Source organism: Anser brachyrhynchus (genome assembly GCF_964034855.1).
Source record: "Anser brachyrhynchus genome assembly, chromosome: 6".
In the NCBI taxonomy this organism is placed as follows: domain Eukaryota; kingdom Metazoa; phylum Chordata; class Aves; order Anseriformes; family Anatidae; genus Anser; species Anser brachyrhynchus.
In genome coordinates this window covers 40,381,096-40,407,633 of record NC_137700.1, presented here as the reverse complement: position 1 = coordinate 40,407,633, position 26,538 = coordinate 40,381,096, and the positions used below count along the sequence as shown (strand labels likewise).

The following is a 26,538-nucleotide window of genomic DNA, read 5'->3' as shown; positions in this document are numbered from 1 at the left end:
TAGAAACAGAAAACATGTCATGAGTTCTTGAAGCGACAGGAGGAGGACCATTGCAAAACACCTGAATTAAAAACCCTGTGTGGGTGTTTTTCCCCTCTTTGTATGTCACCAACCCCTTGCCCCGCAGGACCCCCTCTGGCTTTTCGCACAGAAGGGGCAGCAAGCCTTGCTATGACAGCAGAAGGGCCCGCGCGCACCTCTCGTTTCAATCACGCATGACTGGGCCGCGAATCTGCCATGGAGGCGGCAGCGGGGCTGCAACACCGGCTGCGTTCGGGCTTCCCCCGGTTCGGCACGTGGACAACAAGGCCCTAACCCCTGCCTGAGCCTCGAGATGGGAAAGCTAAGCACAGGCCCGAGGGCTGTGTGGCCTCTCCCGATGCCACCTCAACACGCCTCGGATGCAAGGCCTCCACCAGGCCCCTGGCAAGCACCACAGGGCCGCCCGCCGGCCATGGGCTGCGGGGCCCATGGACTTTGGAGTTACAGAACCGCCCCCGGAGCTGTAAAAATAGATACGGGCACGAAAACAATGGGACCGCAAAGCTTTGCATTCCTGGGCAGTATTGTAACACAAAAGCGCGTGGCCACCGAGTATTCAAGAGGGGTCACTGGGATTTCCAAAAGCAACTGGATCCCAAACTCCTATTGTAGCCGACAGAAAACCTGTCTGCACCACCGGATGGCTAAAAATCTCTGGAAAAAACACACAACTCTGACGCAGCTTCCCATTCTCACAGGTCAGGGATACAACTTTTTGTAAATGGGGAGCAACTAAGTAATCTGTCCCTCCAAGGAGTTATTTCGTACTTCCCTAGAGGCAAGAACCCCCTCTTTTCACCAGTACTCCCATTTTATCTGACACATCTTGCATTACAAAGGCACAAACAAAATCGGTGATTGACTTCCAGATGAGTACTACGTGCTGTGCTGCTCCATCCATCCCTGCCCTTTGGGTTTTCAATCCACGGCTTAAAGCAGTAAGCAGCTTGTGGATGCTGCAGGTGCCTGGGACAGTGTAACAGAAGGATTTATTCGCAGAGCTGTAGGGCACGTGGGACTCCTCTGAAATAATCCCGCTTTCCATAGCTGGATGACCCGCATAATCTGTTAAAACCAGACTGGAAAAATCTGAAATTGTTTACGTATGTGATGAAGACAAAAGCCCACTACAGGAGTTTTAGAGGAATGGTTTGGAACAAATCACTGCTGCTCTTACCAGATACTGGCTTGATTCAGGGGTGAAAACTGGGTTTCAGATGGTTTAGTAACACCGGCTGGTATGTTCTCCCCTTAGGAGCTGGGAGGATGCTCAGCTCTGCCACCACCTGACTGTTCACAAATCTGTTTTCTTCCCATTTGTACCCTGTGAAGCACCTCAAGTGCTTTGAAATGCCATCAGTCATGAACAGTAGCGGCAGCAGCAACCACATAATCCACTATGCAGTTTCGGATCACGGTTTGGACACATTAATCTGCTTTACGACACAAGAACATTGATCAGGAAAGTAGGGCTTTCACCTACTGCTTTCCTCAAAAGTACTCTGTGCTTAAATTATTATCCTTGGACTTGAATATCAGAAAGGCATAAAGGTGTTCTGATTAACAGACATCTCATCCAAAGGATTTGTGTTCTCTTTATTAGAAATACCCAGCATTACACAAACCACATCATCGCTATACGTAAAGCTGGCAACTACAATGGGCGTGTTTTGGAAAACTGGTAGGAGGAAGAACCACACTGAGAATGCATTTGGAAGCATTCACTCACATGGAATAGGAGCTTGGACAGATTATCAGATTGGATTAACGTGACATTGGGATAAAACGCCACGGGGCATGACCGTATCCATCAATACGCTTTTTGATCACTGCTTCTAAAATGATTTTGTCTAAGTTACAGCGCTGCAGACATTTAAAGGTCACATCCTGCCCTTGAAAAAGAGAGCTGCCACAGATGAGGGAAACTGCACAGGGAACACAGGTTTTTTATGTCTTCAGTCTTTTTTTTTTTTGCATTCGGCTATTCAAGAAGAGAAAGGATGCCTAAGCTGTACATGGTGAGACTACTAATACTTCATCTCAGAGAGCTGCCTTCACTTTGAGTCTGCAGCTATGAATGCCAAGATTTCAGAAATGAGGCTTTTCTGCATATAAACCAGCTTGTGCAGTCCCAAACTAAGCTGCACAGTTAAAAGGTCAAAATTTCACACCGTGAAAAAGTTAGATAATAAATACTGATTCATGGCATACTGACCTAAAAAGCTTACCACGCCTGTCCTTTGCTTATGTATTAGGAATTCTTGCATTGTGTAACACAGTTTTGCAACAGCTCTTGAACGACTGCCCACTTAAATGGAAAACATACCTTTTTGAAGCAAATAAACAAAAAGTCAAAGCGCTGTTCACACGAATTCATTGATGAACACCAGCAGAAAAAAAAAATCCCTAGCAACTGGTCTTTAGCATCGTATAAAACAGAATTTAAAGGCAATAGTAAAAGAATTAACATGATGAAAATTTCTTCTAAGACTGAGAAAAAGTAGCATGGGGGGAAAAACAGACAAAAAAAAGCAACACGTGTATGCATCCTCTTTGACCGTTAGGTACACACATTAAGCTCACCATAGCTAATTGCTCTTTGGGATTAATGAGCAATGCACGTGGGAGCTGAGAGGTGTGTTTATCTTTCCTCCAAGCCACAGCCACCAATTTTATCTCAGATTCGAAACACCGGCAGGCACAGGCTACCGAGGTTTTCATGACATGGTTTTCACTCTTTAATCCCGTGTCTGTGTATTCCAGTACATACAATCACCATGCCCATCCTGACTTACAGGGAACCTGACAAGCAGGTGGATAGCTCTTTAATTCCATATTTAAATTGTAGATTTTTTGGTTAAAAACTGCTTCTTTGGTATAACTGATGTTGAATCCGTGTGAATATTTCTACCCAGTTTTCTGGCTTTTTTTCATATATATTCTTTTAAACCACACCCTTCTGGAGTTTTGTTCCTAGTAGATTCATTTTATTACTTTGTGGGTTTGTTTGTTTGTTTATTTGTTTTGAAACACTGAGAGGTGGGCTTGAATGAAGCTCCAGTTCCTAAATACCTTCAGGCTTCGATGTTCAGATCTCTGCAGACTGTTCTCTGTCTATTTATATGCTGTGATTATTTGCATTTTGTAATGTTTTTATTGAACTATTGCACAATGCCCTAAATGCCCACGAGCATGGTTAAGAAACTTTCATTAATGGCATTAATAAGATGATTCTTGTGAATTCAGTTAATGACCAAAAACTGACTTAAAAACATAAATAGGTTACAGCATGAAAAATTCCCAAGGCAACAAAATTTTCAAGGACTTCAAAGGTGTGCTGGCTGTCAGCCCTTGAATGAAAGGGAAGATCTCTGCCAACTGACATTAATGGTGCTAATATCAGTAAACAAACTGCTGAAAGGAAGGGCTGAACACCAAGTCATGGAAAAAAGCACAAGACGCTGTAAACAACCAAAATAATTTGGTTTCAGAAAGAGGAGCCAAAAGAGCATACTAAGATCTAGGTTTTGATTAGGTCATGACTCACAGTGGCATTGATGCTTTAATGTTTACATCTCCCACATGCTGCTTTTGGTAATATTTTGAGCTAAACTGAAAGGATGCTTTGGAGATAGAAATCTCCTGGAAGTAACCTCTCCCCTTCAGTTGCGAGAACGGCACCCGCTCACACAGGCAGGTCCACATCTCATGAGAACAGCCCTTCGCATCAAGTTGTAGGCACAGAAACAGATCTTCCCATCCACTTTTCCTGAGCTTTTCCCCTCTCAGACAAGAGGATTCTGCTCTCATCCATCCAGGACCAGCGTGCTGCCCGTCCTCCCCTGTTTGCTGACAGCCAAGGGGATTCTCCACGCGCCCCCTGATGCATGCCTAGCAGACGTGAGAGGGATAATGTTTTGCACTGAGACACAACACACCTACCCGGCGGGCAGCCACCAGCAAGTCTCTCCCTCCCCACCTCCCTGGAGGTGACCACACCAGACGGCCTCGTGTCCTGTCTAAGTCAAAAAGCCCAGATTCAGTCTGGAACGGAGCCTTCGACTTCTTTAAAAACAGCATGAACACTTCATTCCCGTTAAGATTAAAAAAAAAAAAAAACCAAAAAACTTTGCACACAACAAAAATCAGCTAGATAGCTGCAATCATCGATATACATATTTTAAAACCTGTTAGAGAAGATGCTCACGTACAAATTGCAGGGAGGGCCACCTCCGGGTTCATCCCTAAAGGCACTTCATTTTGGACAAGGGCAACACCCCCTCCTCTCAGGGGAACCAAATTAACATCTCCTTTGGACTGCAGCTGAACTGGGGGGCCGCTTCTCCCCCAGCCCGCTCCTCAGACCCAAGGGTACCAGCCCGAGGGCCGGGATCCCACAGCCTGCTAACATCAGCCCAGAAGAAAACGGGACCCAGATGGGATCCACAGCCAAGCTCTCCTCTCCCGTAGGCTCCGTGACGATCAGATCAGGACTGATTTTTGTCCCTGTCCAGTCACACAGGGTGCGACGAGCAGAGCCACTGCAGCTAATGGGCTAGCTAAATGTACTAAGCATCTCCAGGTCGCTGAAAATAGATGACTGCTTCTTCCTGCACTGGCTGCTTGCTTAGCGCTGTGTCCACGCGCCCCAGGTACGGATGCACGCCGGGGTCTGAAAGAAAAGCTTGGGTTTCCCTGCGGCCGCCAGGCTCCCGCAGCACGAAGCCAGCAGGGCTTAGGCGCTCACAGAACCTCTGGGCTGGCAGAATCGGCGACTACTAACACAAACCACAAGACCGTAAAGTTTTCCTTGGAGGACTTCCACCCTCCCAAATGAAACTCCGACCGCGGCTGTTTGTACAAACCCCCATTCATGTCATATAGGAAAGCGGCAAACCTCTGACGCTGCTGTGGAAACAAAAACTGGAGCAAATGTGCTTAGCTCACGCTGAAAACGGTGCTATCAGCAAGCTCCGCTGGAGAGACACAAGGAAAAAGTGATGTATGGGAATCTGCTGCCACTTTTTTTCTTTTTTTTTTTTTTTAAACATAAAACTGCAAGCCTAAATATTCCACTTCCTATTCAAGGATATATTGTGTAAGAAACCAGAAAAGGATATTATGCAAGAAAAACACTAAGAAGAGAAGACAACGTTCTACATGTTGCAGACGATTTGCTCAGGAACTGTTCTGAGATCAGCGGAGGGAATTTTGAGAGGTCTAAACCGCAGTACGGTGCTAATAAAACCACCATTACATCAGTATTTTTCCTGTATAATCAAAGGAGAAAGTAAAGAAATGTCACTGATTTCTGAGAAGATAGTCTGTATTACTGTGACATCCCTAACAACAAAAATATTTACATAGCACTAAATAACGGAGAGATTCCAAGTGTCTTATTCTACCAAACAGTAAACTGAACAAACCTGGTAGTCATTTAACATATTTCCTGCAGCAAGTGCCACTGCAAGACTGAAATGAGGATTTTAAATGAAATTGACTCTATTTCACCTTTGCAAGTTTGCATTCATGCCAAAAAGCAATTTTCGTCTCCACAATATTTAGATGATCGATTCATTCTTGGCAACCTTTCACAAGGACTGTGTCACGCGCGTCACAAATCTTGCAAGTAACAGGCTTCAAACTTTGTATTCTCCCTGCTAATACAAAAGCCAGAAACCCTTATTTCTGAGTGCTGATTTTAAATGTATACGTGAAAAAGGTGCCAGTTAAACAAACCAGGGAATCTATACAATGTTCATAGAAGAAAACAGCTCTCAACAACATGAGCATACAACAGTTTCCAGACCAGAGTGCAGTTGTTTATATAAAACTGCGCTTTTGAGGACAAAAATGAAGGTGAGTCACACATTTTAATTGCTATCCTCAAGAACAAGAACTGACTTTGATGATTTTCAGGCAAGAGAGTGTGAAAGAACAAGCGAACCCCACCAGCAAACCATCGGCAGAGGGTCTGCAGAGAGCACTGCTCCAGTCTCCTCAGCCCAGCTTCTTTCTCAGTGAGAACCAGACCCCTTCAGCATCCATTTCCAGCGTGCTTCAAGTCTGTCTTTCCACTGGAAATGGCAAAATGTCAATGACCTAAGGTAATACGCCCACAGCTTTCTTGTAGGAAATCCCTATATAACTTCAGATACAAAACGTAAAGTTTTAGCCAGACAGGGACTTTTCCTACCCCTTGGCTAAAAGGCAGAATAATATATAAATCCAGGAGAAATCTGTGTTGCAAATCCGGGAGAAACCTGTGTTGCAAATCAGCCATTGAATTGCTAGATAGATATCAAATAGTTGGGACGTTTTGCAGGAGGAGTAATAGCCCGGCTGCGTGCATCTAAGCTGCTTTCCTCAGTCTCTGCGCAACTTGCAAAACGGTAATTTAAATCCTCCGTGTCTTAGGTTTATCTTTAAAGTGGGCATAACCCCTATTTTATCCTACAGGAATAGTCACGGACTTCAGCAACACTTGCAGAGCCTCACAGGGAGGAAATATGTTTATACAACCTCCCCCAAATGCCAGAAATTCTTCTATAAACCATGCACGCTGCCCGGTCCCTGAAAAAAAAAGAAAAAAAAGGAAAAAAAAAAAAAACAAACCTCTCACAGTTAGAACAGCAGAAATACGAGAGCAAAAGCAATAGGCTCCCGAGCTGATGAGGATAAAAAAGCAGGGGGAAGGCATCCAGAGAGGATCCAGCTCCATCCAACACAACAGGAAACTGCGATTTCTTCTGTAAACACCGGCGGCGAGGTGGGAGCAAGCCCAGCTCCTGCGCAAACAGCCCGCAGGGAACACGCCGTTCCCTGAGCTCGCCGGGCAGCGACATGGCCATATTAATACAACGCGGAGCCCGGGCTCATCGGCGATGACAAATTAGCAGCAGGACGGTGACGGCGAGGCGCTGGGTGGGCACGGTGCTCTGCTGGGGACGGCAGGCACCGCGCACCCGGCCCTGCCTCGCACAAGAAGCTCGGGGAGGGCACAGCACCGGAGAGAAAGACTAAGAAAAGGAAAAAAAGTAAAAAAGAAGAGCAATTCAGGGCACGGGCAGAGTGCTGGGCTCAAAAACATTGTTAATGGTAGTGCTGGCCGAGCTGGAAACACTAAGAAACGTTAAGTCAGGTAGTTATGGAAAAGAGTCTGCCTTATTTCCTGCAGACAGATTAAAAGAATATTTCAGGCGACAGGTTAGCGCAGATGTGGTATTCTCTTCTCTGCTGAATGCTGAAAATACAGCGGATGAGTCAGGAATAATTCCTCCACTCCTTTTTCCAGCCCAGCTCTCGGTTTATGTCCCTCCCTGCTCGGGTCGTCACCCGGCTCCGCTTCCCAGCCGCAGGCATCGCAGGCGGAGAAGGGAGAAGGGGCAAGAAGTCCACTGAAAAGTCAATTAGGTACCAACGATGTGGTAATCCCGACACCCCACTTGTAACCAGCAGCTGTCTGATCTCTAAAAATTCCTCTCAACATTATAAAAACATTAAAGTCTCAATTTAAGTATGTGAGAAATTTTCGCGCTGAGTGTCTAGAAGACAGAGTTTTAAGAGAGATTTAGTCTCAGCTTCTAGGAACCCTGGTATGAAGACACCAGAGTATAAAAAGTTCTTGTTTTTGTTGGTTTTAGTTTGTTTATTTTAAGCGTTTTTTCTCTAATGAGAAACCTTTAAAAAAAAAAACTCTTTAGATGCAACTTCTCCAGCCAGAGGGACTGGTTTCACCACTTGGACTCGGACTCCTCCTGTGGTGACAACAGAGAAGGATCAAATCTATAGAAGAAACCTCAAAACTGTAATAAAATGTACATGGCCCATAGCCTGGGGCTTCATAATTGTACAACACATAAATCCAGCATAACTCAAAGGCCACAAAATATCTACGCAGGGAACGAGTCCCCCCGTCTCTGTCATTATTTTCTACGCGTGTCTATAGAGTCACTCTAGGAGCATCCACATTTGTTTTAATGCAGCATCAGCAAACGGGGAGTGGTTGGGAAACGAAACTGGATTCATGCAGATTGTGCTCCTGCCGCCCTATTCTGGTATTTACGGAAAGGAGGCGGCACTGAAAATTTGTCATGTTACTGGTAAGTGGCTCCTGCTTGCCCACTTGACTGCCTTCAGACGGAGGTCTACATACAGATCTGGCACCCAATGCGCAGACATGCCAAGCTGTGTGCATGTTGTCCTGGAAAAGGGAACGAATCATCCCTTCACCAACACAAATGTGAAGTGCGGGAGTCCTGGGGGCTTGCGTTTACTTTCGGGGAGGGATGGTGGGGGGGAGCTGTTTGGGTTTCTTGTCCCTGCCGGTGCACGCTCCACCCACGCCTTGCCTTCTCCAAAATTACTTTCTGCAGAAGCAGATTGACAGATCATCAATGCTGTTTGCAAAAGTTTGCCAAAACTGCAGGCTGCAAGTTTAAGAAATAAAGTAATGGAAAAGAAAAGTAATGGAAAATGGAGCAGCTATGCTGGCCAGGGGCAGAAAAATGAGCAGAGACTCGAAAGCTCGGTTTGCGCTCAGCTCTGCTACTGGCTTAGGTGGTGACCCTGAGCAAAGCCCTTTATTTTTATCTTCTTCTGCCCCAGATTTGCTATCTGTAAGAGGGGGTGGCAACATCGGCCTCTCCAAATTGTTGTGAGATCCCTTAATGCTCTGCTGTATAAACCCTTTTGAATTTCAGACCATCAGATAGCTTCTAGGCATGGTTAGTAGATACACGATGCACTATTTCATCCGTTGGCTATTTGTCGGTAAAAACACGCAAATCCAATTGCTGCCAGAAACACGGAGCGATTTTTAATTCTTACCACTGTCGCTCTGTATCATCCCTATTTCTGCAAAACTGGATGCAGGAAACACTCACCTTGCCAAAAAAAAAAATAAAAAAAATGCTCCTGGAACTTCACAAGATCAGGGAAACAGGAGACGGAACAAGAAACCCTGATGGAATTTGACAGGATAAAATGACGGCAAGCCAAGGGCTTCCCAAGTCACCGAACTTTAAAGTAACACCATCAGCGACCTGTATCCTTTTTTGGAAGTTTAAGATATTATTATAAGTCTCCTGTTACAGACATGAAGGGAACATCTTCAGTCAGCGTAAATGAATGCATTATTTTATGGTTTATTAGTGCAGGGAAGCTGAGACTTGCCTTTTAGAAACGTTCTTCTCTTTGAGGCAGGCGAGCCAACCTGGGAATCACAGTGGCCTCTATCCAGAAGACAAAATCGAGTTTTCCTTTTTTCCCCTACATCCCGAACACAGTCCCCAAAATAGTATTATATGTAGACTTGGGCCCAGTTATGAGTAATGTGGGACACACGATGCTGCCAGGCATCCTGGAGGCCCCAGCAATTTATGGGAGCAGGGAATTACTTTATTTACCACAAAAGCTAAGTTCTGCAGTACCCCGGTTTCTATTTGTAACGTCGCTTTCTTTCACTCCAAGCACACATAAACTCACATTTGAAAAATATTTTCCAGCTTCTCCTATTTCTTGGACAGCAGATTCTTTCCTTCAACCGCTCGGGATACGCTGCCTCCGTCCCATCCAGGCTCTGTTTAACACGACTCCTCCTGCTTACTCACGGCTTTGAGCGCTCCTGCTCAGTCCACAGGTACCTTCAAATTTCAAAGCCCAGAAGATGAAAGCACTGAACCTTCCCTTGTTCCAAAATCTGTGTTTACTAACTTCACTGTTTGAAGTCTAAAGACTAACGAATTACTCCCCGGGAAGGAAATCTAGACGTGGAGCGAGGAAAGGTGAGCCTCTTCAGACAAACCACTTCTTACAGTCCCCTCCTCTCAGAGCTGAATACTTGGCTTTGGAAAAGTTTTTAAGCCCACGCTGGGGAATTGGTTCTCTTCTGGAAATATGTTGCTATTTATTTCCACTGCACTTGGCTCCTTTTCCCTCCCTCTCTCCCGTTCTCCCCCTGCCACAAGAGACAGTGGAGGCAGAAGACGACTTCAGACCACCCAGGCACAGTAACTGAGGGAGATGAAGGAGGCTGAAGACGTCCGTGGTGCTGGAGTGCCTTTGTGCATCCTGTTCCTTTCCACTCCATCCTCCTGGGTCACTTTCACAGGCTCCACACGTGCCGAGCAACCTGCAAAGCTCTGAACATTTCTTCAGCACGCTAACCGTGACGTGGCTGTTATGATCTTTAGGGAAACAGCTGAAAGCCTGGTTCACAAAAACAAGATCAACTTTCCTCTTGATAAATCTCTGGCTTATTTCCTGACCTTCCCAGATTTCTCAACCGAGTTTCTCTTCCTGCCCTGGTTATTCATTCCTGCAAGGCGTACCACTGCCAGACCACTTAGCTCTGTGAGTACTGCAGGCAGGCAAAGTTAGGCAGTTCCATCTACTGCTCTTTCCCATTGTTTGCTGCATCAATCTCATTCTTTATATATATATTTTTTCCAAAGGGCTGAGAATTAATGACAAATGGTTTATTGACCGCTGAGGTCATTTTCTTCTGCCAGATAATTATACAGAGGCACTTGGACGCAATTCAGCCCGGTGCGTTTCAGAACAGTCAGCTACTTTGCAAGAAATTGAGTTTGAGTGATGGATTTTTTTCTCTTCCCATCATCTCTGGAGCTACAAAATGATAACGTGATGACAAGAAATAGCAAAACTCACATCCGCCTCCCTGGAACCGAGGGTTACCCCCAAACTCACCTCCTGCTTCCCCCAGTGCAAGGAGCAAACGATCTGCTTAACCTAAAGCAGAAGAGCACGCATCGAACTGAACGCGACATCGTGGTGTGAGCACTTCTGTGACAGAGCAGCGTGACCGCCCTGTGACAGGCACCGGCATCCCGAGTCTAATACAAGTCTAATAAAAATATGAAAGCCTACAAATCTGCCTCAGAAAGGGTCAGAGGAAAGTTAGGAACTGAGAGCATCTGTGAGGAACTTCGTTCCTCGTACTCTGATTAAAGGTCAGAAGACGATCTGGGCCCATTTGTGTTTTACGCGGCAGCTGCCCAGAGCACAGCATGGAAAGAACAGCACGCTGCCCTAAGGCGCCGGGAGAGGCCAGGAGGGGAAGGAAAACCGGCTGAAGGGTGTGCTGAAGGTCCTCAGCCTACTCCCCTCGGTCAGCAGGGACTCGAGAGCACCACAAACATATTTGCAGAAGAAAAAGAAAACATCCTCCAACACGATGAACATCAGCACGCAAAACACTGAGGTCTCGTTCGCTGACCTCATTCCTGGGAGCGGGACAACATTTATTTACGTGGCCGTGGCTTCTGCTCGGAGGACGTTCACCTTCTTCTGGTGACATTTTATTTTCACGTGTGCTGAGCCGGGCCCTGCGCGGGCCCTCTACCTGCGTGTGCTTTGACAGGCCTGAGCGCTCTCTGCCAGCGCCGCTCGCCCTTGACGGGAAGCGAAGGTGTCTTTTTGTTAAGCTTGAGACTACATTTTGTCCCAGCCGCAGCTCAGCAGTCCTGCCCGGCCTGCTGCACAAAGCGCACGCAGCCTGCCAGGGCTGCTGGGGCTCGTTTGGCAGCGTTTTCGGTACGAGCAGCAGGGCCACGTCCTCCGCCAGAGGCAGAGGGGACGTCTGCCCGGGTCTGAAGCCGCTGCAGAGGCTGTCCACTGCCACCGGGCAGACAGGACGGGGATGGGATGGGGACAGGGCCCACGCCAGCGGGACGGGTACCGCCGGTTACGCTGCCCCAGCAATGCGGCGGGGGGGAAGGAGGAAGGACAGAGGCGCACACGCCTCCCCAGACGGGGACACAGGCCCTAATGAAAGGGTCAGCAGCCGCCGCACAGCCCCAGCAGCACGTAACCCTGCCCGCCGCCTGCCCAGGAGCATTTGGGCCCTGCTCCCATCCCAAGCATTCACCACACGGAGGCCTGGCCTGCGTCGGTCCCGGCTGGATGCTGCGGCCTGGCCCTCACCAGTTCACGGGATTTCGCCAGCCGTGGCTCATTTCGCCCTTCTTGTGTCTCCGTGTCCCTGGCTGCAGAGCGAGCTGCCGGCCCACCCCGCACCCAGAGCCCACCCGCTCAGCACCTCAGTGCCGCCGCCACCACCCCCTCGCCACAGCTTAAGTCCGAGGCCGGTGAAATTTTCTTCAAGCTTTTTAAGGCTCAAAATCCCTATTTTGCAAAGGAAAGCACCCCCCTTATGCACACAGAGCCAGAGCAACGCCTCCCCAGCCTCTCCTCGCCCTCTCCACAGCATGCCCTGTATTTGGACACAGGCACTGAGAATCACTAAGGGCAAAGAGAGGGGACTGTCACAGGTGGGAACTGAAAAAGACAACAGTTTTATTTCATGGAACACCCATTTTCTACTTGTCCAACTACTAATGCGGTGGGAAGCTTGCTTTCTCTACGTCCCCATTCTCTTGCTTCCCTTGGGTCACTGCACTGTATTCACTAGATTATTTATGAAGACATGTTACTGTGAACACAAAAACATTTCAACAAGGATAATCCATCTGCAGGTAGAAAAAGCACTCTTGAAAATGAACTCAAAATAAAATAAAAAAAATTAACAACTGTAAGGAGCCACATATTAGGCAATGGCTTTTCAAAGCAGCCCTTCATCTGCCTCCAGGGAATGCAGCTTTACAGCCTGCTCTCCATTTCTCTTTATTTTGGAGGTTTTCAGCCAACTCTCCATTTCTCTTTATTCTAGGTCCTTTGCATATGAAAAAAGCTCTGTGTGCAGCACTGTTTGCTGTGTACTAGGGATAACCACGTGCTACTGGTTTGCTCTCTAGCACCTTCCTTTTGTCCCTGCTGATACAGAAAAGCAGCCCAGCTCCAACCAGAGGTGCATGGGGACAAAACGAAAGGCTGAAGGCATCCTGGTGGTCCTGCAAGAGCTCCTCTGCCAAGCAGAGCTCTGCACCCGGCCGATTCGCCCGACAAGCTCTCTGCACAGCTTACAGCAGATGCACGTTGCTCTCCAGCTCAAACGCTGCGAGCATTCAGCAGAAAAGGCTGCAAGGCAACAATATTGGCTTCAGGAATTGAGAGCTGGAAAGAAAAAATAAATCACAAGGCATTATATTATGTTGCAGATCAGGAAACCGTAGTGTGAAAGCTTTGATTGTCTCCGTCACTAAATGCCAGCAATGTTCCACAGAACACAAGGCAGCTTTTAAACCGGGGGGGGAAAACAGGGGTACAAAAAGGGACTGTACTGATACAAGAGTTTGATCTCTGAGGCAGGATCGGCGTTCTGCCCAAGCTCAGCACAAAGCTGCTATAAGACAGGATATTATTCTGCTGGAGAGGTGAGGGCTAAATACGGAGAAAAGATTACAGCTGTTTGTAAAGAAAGAAGTGCAGAAATGGTGCAGCCTGCATCCAGAGGATCAGTCCTCAGGGAAACAGCACTCACTAAAACACGACTACCGCTTCAGAAATAAAGCCTTACTGCATGCTGTTTTTACATGTTACCCTCTGAATGTGTCGAGTGGCTTGAAACAAATGCAAAGCCTTAGCTTAAACGATTTAAGCCAATAAGGGCTTGCAAGAAGACGCATCGCAAGGACCATCCCGTGCTTATCGACCTGTGCGTTTCTGCCTTGCTGTGTCACATCCTGCACGAATCGCTCCTAGAAATGAGGCCAAAGACTTGGCCCTGCTGCCCAGCTCGGCAGTCCCGCAGGCAGAGAGGCAGCTGCATAACACGGCCACGCGCCTTTGCCTGGTGCACCAGCGTTCGCCCCCTTAACCCATGCTACTGCGCGGTGCACTCAGCTGTGTCCAGTTCAACTACAATAACAACTAAATAACCATAAAGCCAAAGCAAAAGCACTCAACTTCTTACTATTCGTTATACTGTTACTCCTCAGTGGCCACTCCTGTCCTCCAAAAGCACTGCAAGCCAGCCTCCTGTGCTGTCACTGGTTTCCTCCTCCCTAGCAAACCCATTATTAATAAGCAGAGCGCATCTGCTAAGTTGGGCCAGGGCAGCCGGCTCTGCTCTGCTGTCACGGACACGTTGCGATCAGATTTTAGCAGGTTCTACACTCCTGGTTTTGTTCCCCGTGGCGTTACTTCGTGATGAAGTGCCTGGATGGGAGCGTGCTCCAGCATTTTGCCGAAGCGCGCTGAAGGCGCGCAGACCGGGATCCTCGCCACGCCGACCTCCCAAGTCCTGCAAGTAACTCCTCCGGGCTGGAGCCCAGCATCCTCGAGCATCCCTTTATTTTGGGGTGGGCGGGAGGGGAGGTTTAAAGCTGGACACGGCACCCTCTCCCCCCGATGCGTGGCAGGCTGCAAACCCATATTCTCGCTCTAGTTTCCCACTGGACCCGAGCTCCAGCGGCGAGCCAAGGCCAGTCCCTTCCCCGCAGGCTGCTGCCGCCCGGTGCGAGCCCCATCCTGGGGCGGCGGGCGGGGGGGGGGGCACCTTGTGGGCCCAGTCCCGACCCAGGGCCAGCACCCAGACCCCTCCGCCCCCCGGGGCACCGTCCCCCCCGCGCTCCCCCTTACCCTGCCCGCAGGCTCCGCGCTGGATGGCGATGACGGGCGGCTGGCGGAGCGCCTCGGCCCGGCGGCTGGCGGCCCGCAGCTGGCAGGGGCTGCCGTAGGTGAGCCCGTCGCTGCCGCACACGGGCTCGCTGCTGGAGCACACGCAGCGCCCGGCGGCCGCCCGCTTGCGGACGGTGCCCGAGGCGGGCACGCCGACCGCCACGGCGCAGCGCAGCCCCTCTCCGCACGGCGGGCCGCCGCCGCCGCCGACCGGGGGGGCTCCGGGGACCCCGGGCCCGCCGCAGGGCTCGCCCTCCTCCGCTCCGCACACCCGGCAGCAGCCGCAGGCGTCGGGCACGGCGCCGCCGGGGCAGGAGGCGGGCAGCGGCGGGCAGCGCGACCGCTCGCAGCGCTCCGGGCAGGCGGCGGCGGGGGACGGCGGCGGCGGGGCCGAGGCGGCGGCGGGCAGCAGCGCCGCCAGCACCAGGCTCCAGGCCCACAGCGGCATCGCGGCGGAGGGAGGAGGAGGAGGAGGAGGAGGAGGGAAGGAGGGAGGCGGCGGCGGGGAAGGAGGCAGCGGGACGGCGGCGGAGCGGCGGCGGCCGCCTTTAAGCGGCGGGGCGGGGGCGGTGCGGCCGGCGGGGCGGGGCGGGCACGGGGGGAGACCCAGCCGCAACACCCCCCGGCGGGGGTTTTTTTCCGGTTTTTAGTGTTGTTGTTGTTTATTTACTTTATTTATTTACTTTGTCTTATTTATTTATTTTATTCTATTTACTTTAGGCTGTTTATTTACTTTATTCTATTTACTTTGTTTACTTTATCCTATTTATTTACTTTTTAATTTTACTACTCATTTTCATTTATTTAATATTTTTTCTCCCCACACACCCAGCCCACAGAGAATCCCAGAACCATTAAGGTTGCAAAAGCCCCCCAAGATCACCTGGTCCAACCACCCCCTACCACCAATGTCACCACTGAGCCATGTCCCCAAGCACCACGTCCACCCTCTCCTTGAACACCCCCAGGGACGGTGACGCCACCACCTCCCTGGGCAACCCGTCCCAACGCCTGACTGCTCTTGCTGAGGAGAAATGTCTCCTCGTTTCCAACCTAAACCTCCCCTGGTGCAACTTGAGGCCGTTCCCTCTAGTCCTATCGCTAGTTACCTGTGGGAAGAGGCCGACCCCCAGCTCCCCACACCTTCCTTTCAGGTGGCTGTAGACAGCAATAAGGTCTCCGCTGAGCCACTGGAAAGTGAGCACAGCCCCACTGTTAACTAGGTGTTGACTGACCTTTTGAACAGGCTACCAATATGTAATCATCTAAGTGTATCTTTATCAGGTACCTGCCAACCAAGGACCTAGGGGACTTCACCAACCCTTAGGCCAAATGAAACGCTATTGAACTGAGCTGCTGCCAGTAAATGCGCAGTGCCAGCAACGGCATTAGTACAGAAAAATACAATGGCTTTTCTCCTGCAAACAGTGGAGCAACCAGCCACCGACGCCAGCGGAAGACACCATACCAAGTTCCAGGGAAAAAATCTTAACAAACTGACCACAAAAAGCACTAATGTACTTACTGGGATGCTTGGTTATCTAAAGGCAGAAAAGCACATCGACTCCAACATCCCCAGTCAAATCCCCTTACGGTTGCTGTTTTCCAGTAACTCCTATGCTGCGCAACAAGAGAGATTTCAGGAGAATTGTTTGGTTTCAGAAGTGACCAAAATTGTCATCTGGAACAGCTTGCAGCAAAACTTCCTCACTTGGGTTATTAGAATTGTTACAATGTTTACAAAGTCTAAAGAAATTTCAAAAATACTTACAAATATTTTAAATGTATGCATATATGTGTGTATATATATATGTATATTAGATATTTTGGTAAAATGTTCCCAACTTATTATTTATATATCCCTTGCTTATCAGCTACTTTTGATAAACTTCAGTTTTTGAAATAAAAACAAGACTTTAAGGGAAGATGAACAGTTACCAGCACAAAAACTTTGGCAATACAAGTTGAGAAAAGACTGCATAAGCATGATCAAGACACTCAGCAAAGCCCAAGCAGGGAATTCCGACAGGCTGTCCCCACCCAGAAAGGCCATCTGCTTTCCTATCACATTGCCTCTGTCAGAGAACTTACAAGAGCTCTTTCAAGCCGCAGCAGCCTTATCTTGGCAGGGAGGAAAAAACTTTGCGCAGCGTGAAAGCTCCTTGTCCCGCCATCCTCTCTGCCTGGACACTCGTACCCCTCCAGCTAAACACCCCTGGGCAGGAACAGACCCTAAAGCACTTCAACCAGTGCCCGGCTGACAGAAACACACTCCAAATAATCATAAGTTAGTAAGTCAACGCCCCAGTTCAAAACCCAAACAAAGTGAATGCCTCCTTACCTCAGGTGAGGGTAAATTGGTCAATGCAAGCATAAGTGTTCGCTTAACTCTTCAGCTTAGAAAGTTTACAAATCTTAACCCATATATTTAACTACTTCAAGAACTACTGCAAGTGTGAAGTGTTCTTGCACAGGAGTTTGAAACACCAGCTGTGTCTATTTCTTTTCCATGATGTCTGACTTTTCTCCACAGTTTGTGCCAGCGCTATCAGCTTCGAGCTCTTTTACAGACCATAATACACTAGCCAATATTTTTCCTTACATTAATAGCACAGAAATGTGAAATACCTTTGTCGATGGGGAGCCAAGGAAGGCTTAAACACTGCACCAAAGGAACCAGAATCTGTCACAAAGTCCTGTGTGGAAAGAGTGAACTCGCAGTTTGCCTTCAAACAAGTGGGCCAGTACTGATGACTTTCAGCTCTCAAGCTTTTATTTTTATTTTTATTTTTTATTTTTAAACCAGGGAAGGATGTGTACCGAGTATTAAAAACCTAGGTTTTATTATGTGAGTTTTACAGGCTTCACATGGATGCACACAGAACTGAAAGCAAACACCTCCCTTTCCAGAATAAGGGAGATACAACCCTAGGGGTTTAATATCTTAGCTAACTGACAAATTTCTTAATTACCCATCTGCATTCACCACCCGAAAGGCCCTATACACCTAGAAGTTGTTTCTCCCCCTTATCGTAACATTTTCACACAAAACAGCTTTCCAAAGCCAGGAGACACCTACCAATACTCAGAGGTGCTTACACCTGGGAGACTTACAAGTAAAATGTTTCAACTCCTGCTTTTCAAATGGAACTCAATGGCAGGAGACTCCACCCCGAGAGATCAAATGCCATGAGATCCTCTAAAGGAGCACAGGCTTTGATCCTGCTGATAGGGATCCCCAATTTGCCCCCGACATCCCAGCCCAGCCCTCGTGGATCTCCTGCCCCACAGCAAAGCCAGTCCTGCAGGTGACAGTAAGCCTTATCTCACCTATTATGAAAGCAAGCTTTCCTCAACGCCCATGAAGATACTTCCGTGATAACCAAACTGCACCATTTACTGACTTTGAAAGCTCGGTTTTGGGAAGAGCAAAGCTCCTCAGGGCAGAGCTGCTACCTGGGGGCAGCCTGTAGGAAGGAGGGAACACAAGGCAGCAGCACTTGCAGCAGGATTCCTACGCTGCTCCTGCAAGGGGGGCAAGGAGGTGGCTGTGGAGTCAGCATCTGGGAACAAGGGAAGGGGTGGGAAGGAAGAAGAGGTTAAGGGATGAGAAAGTGCACGTGGCAGGGGTTAAGGCTACAGCAGGACAGAAGGGTCCCAGCCAGGACTCTACAGACGCGCTGTTACCACTGCCTATCTGCTACAGACACGACTTGGCCTTCCTGATGGCTCAGTTAGCAGGAGAATGGTGGCCGTGGGAATGCAGTGTGACAGAGTGGTTTAAATTCTTAAAAGATGGGTTCACCTTGCATAGAGATATGCAGAATGACAGTGCTGTTAGATGTTTTAAATGCAAAGCCCTAAATTAAAATGTCAAAGGTGCCACTTTGAAGGGCAACACGCTACTGCTACACCATTAATTACCTTTACAAACGAGCAATAGTTCCTTTTTTCCCTTTTCCCTTCCCCCCAAGAAACTCTGCACAGAAAATCTGAAGTAGAAAACCAAGGTGGACATGTAGGCCATGATTTGGTTACGGAGCTGGACTCACACTTCACTTTTCCAGAAAGCAACCTTCATTGCTTCAGTGGAACACCCCAGGAGAGCTCCAGCAGCTCGCTGGCTCAGGGCATCAATGGTTGCATAGATTGTGCTCCAAGATACAGATGGAAATTAAAACATTCAGCACATCTGAAAAACTGAAAACTATCCATAACGCAGAGCAATTAAGACGATCTTTTAAATTTTGTTTATGCTTTTAATCTAAAAATTCCCCAAGTTCCCTTTCTTTCATCCCTCTCCTCAGCCTCAAATGAAAAATAGTTGATCTGGCTAAGAACAGTAATATTTGTCCCACAGCTTCGGAGTGAACTTTTTGGTGCTGATTTCTATATCCCTTACAACATTGGCTTCCTATGAAGCCTAAAATATTAGCATTTGTGTATCAACATATTCCATTAATACAGTCACTTTTTATGAGGGAAGATTCTCTGTGATGCAGCATCTATTTTTAACTTTTGTACCAATTTTTTTTTTACTGCCCAAACTACCTCAGAATACAATCATAAAAATTCAAAGTTTTAAAAACCAAAAAGAGTAAAACTGATTAAAATAGCTCAGTAAGGAGAAAGAAGGAAGCTCCAAACTGGCCAGGCCTCGGCCCTCCGCCTGCAGCCCCGACTACCCTGGCCTACCCGTGCCACGCACACCAGGCCCCGTTTCCTTGCCTGCTGCCAGCAGCAGACACACCGCTCCTGAGCCTGGCAGATTGAGGCTGTGCTCGGCTGAGCCCCCTCACAGGTCCTTCCGAGCAGCCACATCGTTTTAACCAGTTTCCCAGCGAAATTCCACAGTTTTTAAGCGTCAGTAATTGAAGCCAGCTAGCTCAGATCACCACCTCTCACAGTTCACTGCCTTACACGGCTAGACATGTGCATGTCTGGCAAGCACAAATTAGCGGTTTCAGAGTGCACGTTTTGTAGTCGACCATGCGTGTGTTTGCTTTTCTCTCAAAAGGCTACTCTTACCAGAGTGGATTACTATCTAGCTATTAGCAACAGACCCCTCCTGAACTGGTTTGTCACAGGGAAACATGAGTTATTTAAGACCGATGTATTTCGTTAGTGCTGTGGTTTGGGTTTTGCTAACTTAGGGAATTTGCTTTTCATACTTGCATAGTTCTTTAATTTCTTCCGTTTTATTTTTGACTATTTGTTGATTCATATTGCCTGGAGGTGCTTTCCACATTCAGTACCATTGAGAGAAACCTCACGCTTGCACTAGTTACTGCACAAGGTCCTAGGCTTATTCACGTTATTCCTGCAACATTATAGCTTGCACAGGGGTAAGTTGGTGCTGTGAACAAGTGGGGCAGGAAGAGGGATATTTTGTCTTCAGCTGGGTTGCTGCCATTGCTCTACTCAAAGCTTACCAGGAGAAAAAAAGTTTTAAAAGCTTTTTTTCCATGACTTAACAACTGGAGTTTCAAAGAGGATTTTTAACATCCAGGAATACTCTTAAAATAAAAGCCCAAGCCAGATCACTTTAAAAACTTGAGTATGACCTCTAGGTGGTGCTGACACCCTGTTATTACAGGAGTTGAGGCATATGCCTATTAATATTAAACTATGTTCAGGACCAGTATGTACATCATATGCCTTAAAAGCATTTGAATCATAGGTTTAGCGGTCAAACCCACCATATTACAATTAGAAGCTTACAGAAATTTATAATCATAAAGAATAATTCAATTCCCTCTTCAATAAAGGGACAACAGCAAATTTTTAAGAGATGAAAAATGCAAGATAGCCTGTAGTAAACACATCTGAGTCATTTCAGTGACCGCGGATCAGGTCTCAGCCTGTGAAAAAAACCTAAGGTTTTTATGAGAATCATTAGAGGATAAAGAAGCTGAAAGCTAAACAGCAGAAAAGCATGCAGTACGATAGATGAACTAGAAGTGGCATTTTAGCTCAGTTAAAATGAGTGAGCTGCAGCCAGTAGTTGTGTTTTATTCTGACATTTATTACTAAGAATAAATGGTGTTGCTGCACATGGCATGGTATATCTAACTTGATATAGCAAAGACCTTACTGAAGCATCAACTCCGTATTGCTGCAATCAAGCTGCTTTGGGAGCTTACTGCTGATGTGATAAAGCTCAAAATGTCCAGTTCAAACGGAGATGGGCTAGGCAAAGGCACAGCTGTACACATCTCTCATACCAACTACAGCCTGCGACACAACTGGTTAAAATGGAAGGTTCAAGACAATGCAGTGACTTCTCATAGTAGTAGGCTAGGGAGTAAGGCGTTGGGGATAATAGCATGTACATTTTGATACTACTGTAACTGCAGTTGTGTATGGAGTAACTCACGATGTCACAGACTGGAATTTGGGTAACTATGTACAGCCTATATAGAAATCTTATTCGATTGCTGATCTTAATCTGAAGTTTGCATACCATTGAGACACCGACTCACTTAAAAGGCAAAACTGGATTTGAAGTACAGTCACTCCAGTGTGATGCTATCCTATCTACTGTACAGAGTGAGCTGCTTCCAGATGTCACGTAGGTGCAGTTATTTCACGAAAGCATTTTCTCTGCAAAAGAGAAATTTTGTTATGCTACAGTATAAAGCCGTAAAAAAAGGCAAGTTATGTTTTCTTCTCTTGTTGTTCCCCAGTCTCAGACAGGGCCTAGAGCGTTTCCAAATGGTTAACTTGAAAATGATTACACACCACCTCTTCCCTACTATTGATCAAGAAAGGAAATGAATAGCTTTCTCTTGTATACCATGTGAAAACTCCACAAAAGAAACTGAGAAGAGTAAAACAGCTCAGTTTGTTCAATTTTTTTCTTTAGGCTACACAAACAGATCTGATTTGAAAAGTGAAAAAGATAATTTGACCTGTTATATGGCAAAAAGGGATATATAGTTCTAGTAAAACATGTAACACACTCCAAGAAAACAGAGTCAGCTGTTACTTTAAGTTACCCAAACTGATTTATTGACAATTTAAATGTGACATATTTACAGCACTGTTTCTAAAATAATTTAACAGTTTTCATAGATTTAAAAAAGTACTGATAAATAGGAGACCCTGACAATTACCAGCCACAAATATTTCCCTACGCTACTGAACTACAACAGTAGTTCTCCCCCCCACCCCTTTTAAAAGTCCCATAATGGAGCTGCTTTACCTCCACCCAATGTGTAAAATTGCCAATACCAAAATATAGTAAAATGAACATGCAGTGTGAAAGCTGTACCAGAGCAAGTGATTTCAGATGTTAGACTACAGTAAAAATATTTCAATGCAAAGTGTCTTCCACACAGAATGTACTTGTGAAAAAATATGCCTTTAAAGAGCTATTGTTTTGTCTTTATAGAAGTTAAAACCTACAATACTAGTTTAGACATTTACAGAAACTTCCAATTCTGTACTAGTTTTCACATGTATTTAAAGAGTCAAACAAAACCAGTAATATACAAACACCACTGCCGTAAGACTGTGGTTAGATAGCTTATGGATAAAAAATGAAGGTGCTGATATAATTTAAGGTTGTGAAATTAGATTATATTTCATTCTCACATGACACCAATTATTCCATCCTTGGATCAACAAATTATCATGGTAAAGCCATCCATATCTCTCGAGCAGGAAGTCAGTTTGGAAGTTGGAGAGAAGATGGACTTGTATGATATGTATCTTAGGTTACAGTAGACAAAAAAAAGTAACAAAGCTGGACAATCTCAATCACAATAAGCAGCAGCATAAGATATTTGTGGGGTTTTGATTAAAACAAACATTTTTTAAAAACGATGAAAAGTACACACTCAGTCTAATCCAATACTTGAAATGTAAAGGTTCTTTCCATTTGCATCACTGAAGCCCCTTAACACAGTGTACACAAACAACAAATATTCATTTTTTAAAAAAACATATTGCACAGCTAGTAGATGCAATACCAGAACACTGGTATACCCCTAGCATAATTTTTCTACTTTAAATAGCTGTTTCAGACTACACTATTCAGAACAACTCCAACCCAACGTTCAAAGCCATTAAGAATGGGTTTGTGTACATACCTAATCTGAAAGTGTTTCAACAGTGTGAGAAAAAACACAGGCACTTCATTTTATTAGTGCACCAAAAGTTATAGGCCACAACTGCATGACTATGAACAGTTCAGTACCAGTGACAACAAAACTTAACTGAGGTCTTCCACTGATCCAATACAGAAATAACTGTTCACAAAGCACTGATAAGAAAACCATTTGCAAAAACAGTAATCAAACGATACATTTAGACATTTAATAAAAATAATTGCTGCAAAGCCTAATGTAACACAATATAAACCCTATTTAGTTCAAAAGGTCTGAAGTGTCCAAATTTAAGAGTCCAATTTCTCTCCTCCCCCCTCCAAAACACCACTACATGCAGTCCATCAAAACCCAAATGTGCAAAAAGTTATAACCCACCTTTAGGAGTGCATCAAAAATAGACTGACTATTCAAAATATTATTTTAGTGGAAATTTTACAGCACCATAATTAGAATTCCAAGGGAGCCCAGAATTCTTGTTCTGATAACAATTCAGTTGACACTGTTGATCCTAAAGAACAGAAGAAACATTTTGTGCATTTCCTGGTATCTGAAAATCATAGAGAGAAAATTCTCATATATGCATAAAATCTTACTGTAGTTCAGAATGAAGTTAAATAATCACGTCTGTTGGCAATAAGGTTTCCACAACATAGCATTAATTGGATTAATTTAGTTTGCCAGATTAGGAATGAAAGGTTGCTGGTACCTTGCTTACTTGCAAAAGTACTTTGGGGTTTTTTTGTCATTTATTTCCTTTTAAATTGTGCAGTTTGGCCCCTCCCTGGTGATTTACTATCAGGCTTTGAGAAAATGCATAAGGTCAATTTTTGACCCTTAGCCAAAAGGCAATATACATATATATGCACGTGTGTGTAGATAAACACACACAGACATATGTATTTATCAGTGTTGTTTTTTTTTCTTTTGTTCTTATTTCCCGTAATTTTCTTTGGTTAAAAGTCCGAGCAAGGAAATTAGAGGACCGAACAAATGGATCATTCTCCAAACGCTTCCAACATTACACATCGCTAACTGGAAGGCTTGCATCATCCAGATCCACAAGGCCAGGATCCTGTTCCTGAGTGCCATTTTTACTTTGGGGTTCCGAGAGGCCCTGTTCAGTCACTTTGGCAGCTGATTCTCTTGGAGCGACAACCTGGATCTTGTAGCTCCCTGGCTTGGCCTTGGTAAAAGATTCGTGAAATCCTCGCTTCTCCAAGGCAGGGTATTTGGCGTGAGGGTTTGGGACCAGAGGGCTGTTGTGAGCGGCTGTGGAATGTGAGGTGGCTGGGGCTGGGATGGCAGAACGGGGAGCATCGGTGGGTTCGGGAGGAGACTCGGTATGCTCCTGGAAAAGAAGAGCACGTGTCAAATTAAGTCACTGACATCACTTTAGAAAGATGCAGTTTCAGATTTCTCTCAGAAAAATCAAGACAGGAAATATACAAAGCAAAGCAACAGCCACAGCAGGAGGAGGCAAGTGCTTTCTCAAGGCAGTGCATTAAGTGTGAGCTTACAGCAGTATGTGACAGCAACATCATTTTCTTCATTTCTCAAATCAAGCTCAGCAGCTCTTTAGGCTTTATAATGTAGTCCAGCAAATTGAGGCTTGTCATTTTATTAGTATCTTAAGTTACCTTTTGAAAATGTGCACTTAAAAGGCTATTGACAGTGACATTTTTCAGAGAAAGAACTGTATTTAATCGGTTACATACAACAGGCACTCACATCCTAAATCTGGTGCTGCTATCCTACAACCTTCTATGTCTTAATAATACAAAAAAGGCCCCAGATTTTACCCAAAATGGAGGCTGCCTCTTTCTGAAAGAGAGCTGCCTCTTTTCTTACTTCTCTTGATTATTCTAAGCATGTTGTATCTTTGCTGGAACATCAGGTTGACTCCTAACTCTCAGACTCACTTCTCAGCTCCGCAACATTCCATACCCCATGACACAAATCAACTTTGTAGTGAGACTTGGCTACCTCAGACCCCTTTCAGGGCCCACTTTGGGTCTGGTTGGTCTCCTCTGAGATCACTTTTCTTAACTGGACCCCTTGAGGTGGCCTCTCAGAGGTCTTAAAGATCTTTGGTGATCTGTAATAAGCAAAAATCCTTAGAAAATAGAGTCTCTATACCCTTGTGTATTTTGAAATCCTGCAAGCTGCTGTGGTGACCTCTATAGACCCACAGGCCAGATACCCCTTTAGATCACGACATTAGGATATCCTGCCTCACCTACAGCTGTATCTCCACAAAAGAAGATTTCTCATATTCGACATCATACCTATCAGCTCTGTAAGGATGTCTCAAATACCTGGGGGTATCTAAGACAGCACCGGATGCTATGTTAAATGATACAATCGGAATGACATGCAGAGATGCACTGAATACTTCACTCTGCACGTATTAGGAGCTGCAGCTACTGCCACTTCTGCCATCACCAGCGTTAGTACATGAAACTTAAGTCTGGGAAACCATGTGTGTACAGAAATCAAGCCACTTTTCAAGCACGTGATTAGCAAAATCCCATCACAGACGTGTCCAAGATGCAAATATAAATTCTAAGTGAAATACTTTTCTTTTTCAATGGCAGTTTTCTAGTTGTTTTTTTTTTTTTAGGATGCTATGACTGATTCAAAAATTCAATCACAATGGTTTCTGTCAAATAATACTGTATTTTTTCTATGAATTAGTATTATTGGGTGAAGGAGCTGTTCTTCTTCTGGAAATTCAATTTTAAGTTCAAATGCAGTGAAGTACTTCACATTATATACACATTTCTGTATTTCATACCTGCCTTGACGATTCAATTTAAGAAAAACATTTGCTTTAGGAGAACATATGATTTAGTGATTCACTACTGTTCTTCTTTCTATTAGTAATGGTAGCTGAACAAGTAGGACAACGATAAGGGAAGTTATGACAAGATCTCCAAAAATTTTGCTAAAAATCAACCAAAGAATACTCAGATTTTACTACCCACACTGCCTGTAATTTCACAGTTAAGAGACTATGCTGCTTTATTACTCTTAAGGTGTCCTGCTTTGAACAGCACACCGATTACATATTATAACGCTTCTATGTTTGAACAAATAATTTCATGCAGAGACTTATAAGCCATGCAAATCAGGCTACAGAATTATCCTTCCAATTACTAGAGTTAAGACGTGCATTTTGCGTGCACGCATCTGTATTAGTTTGTGGGTAGCTTAAATTTAATTTTGCTTTTGCACAGTTTCAAAAAAATGTAAAGTAAAATGGAAATATGAACTCTCATGCAAATTAGTTTTAATACTTTCCTTTTTAAGTGACATTACATAACTTACTGTGTTTTAATATCTATTATACTTTGAAGTACAAATAATTGTTTTTATCACTTTAATTCCAATTATTTTAAAAGCAAGAAAAAAAGAGCAAACCTGTAAGTGAATGATATAATTTATGAGTTAGTTTTCAGTAATGGTAATGATAACAGGTAGCATTATTTTTAGTTTTTTATAGAGCAAATTAGTCTCTAGTTCTAGCCCTCTGTTAAGAAGGCAAGTTTACATGAGAGCCCACATACGTGCTGCATTCACCAGTTCTTGATGTATACCTCTGTATACAAGGATTCGACAGCCTTCTGGCCTGCCGCATCTGGAACACAGTGCAAAGCTAAGATTAGAGTAACCTATACTTGGGGAAAGAAGAGAAGAAAGGGAAAAAGAAAAGTGATGCAGACAGTAATAGCTAGGTTGCTCAGTTAGCCCCCCCCAAAAAAAAAGAGCATACACAAAGAAAAGTTACCTGCATATTTTCATGCCCCCCAAAAGAAACAAGATTTATAATAGGAAGTTTTATGTA

At 45.5% G+C, this 26,538-nt stretch overlaps 2 protein-coding genes and 1 long non-coding RNA gene across 8 annotated transcripts in view; 1 reads left to right on the top strand and 2 right to left on the bottom strand.

The window, feature by feature from the left end:
- Positions 1–15,108, bottom strand: part of HTRA1 (HtrA serine peptidase 1) — a 31,217-nt gene extending 16,109 nt beyond the window's left edge. The window contains exon 1 of the mRNA XM_080598674.1: positions 14,545–15,108. Coding sequence (XP_080454800.1) covers positions 14,545–15,031 — 487 coding nt within the window. The 5' untranslated portion in view covers positions 15,032–15,108. The remainder of the gene's footprint in view (positions 1–14,544) is intronic.
- LOC308197712 lies at positions 1–21,925 on the top strand. Its single transcript, XR_013953233.1, has 2 exons — positions 1–14,212; positions 15,416–21,925. It is a non-coding gene; the product is annotated as an uncharacterized lncRNA (long non-coding RNA).
- Positions 21,568–26,538, bottom strand: part of PLEKHA1 (pleckstrin homology domain containing A1) — a 33,162-nt gene continuing 28,191 nt past the window's right edge. For 2 of the 6 annotated variants that reach the window (XM_080598675.1, XM_080598676.1), the window contains exons 12-13: positions 26,291–26,365; positions 21,568–24,042 (exon numbers count right to left, since the gene is read on the bottom strand). In XM_080598675.1, the coding sequence (XP_080454801.1) occupies positions 23,713–24,042; positions 26,291–26,365 (405 nt within the window). In that variant the 3' untranslated portion in view covers positions 21,568–23,712. Of the gene's footprint in view, positions 24,043–26,260; positions 26,366–26,538 lie in introns of all 6 variants that reach the window. The other 4 variants (XM_080598678.1, XM_080598679.1, XM_080598680.1 and 1 more) reach the window with 4 other exon arrangements.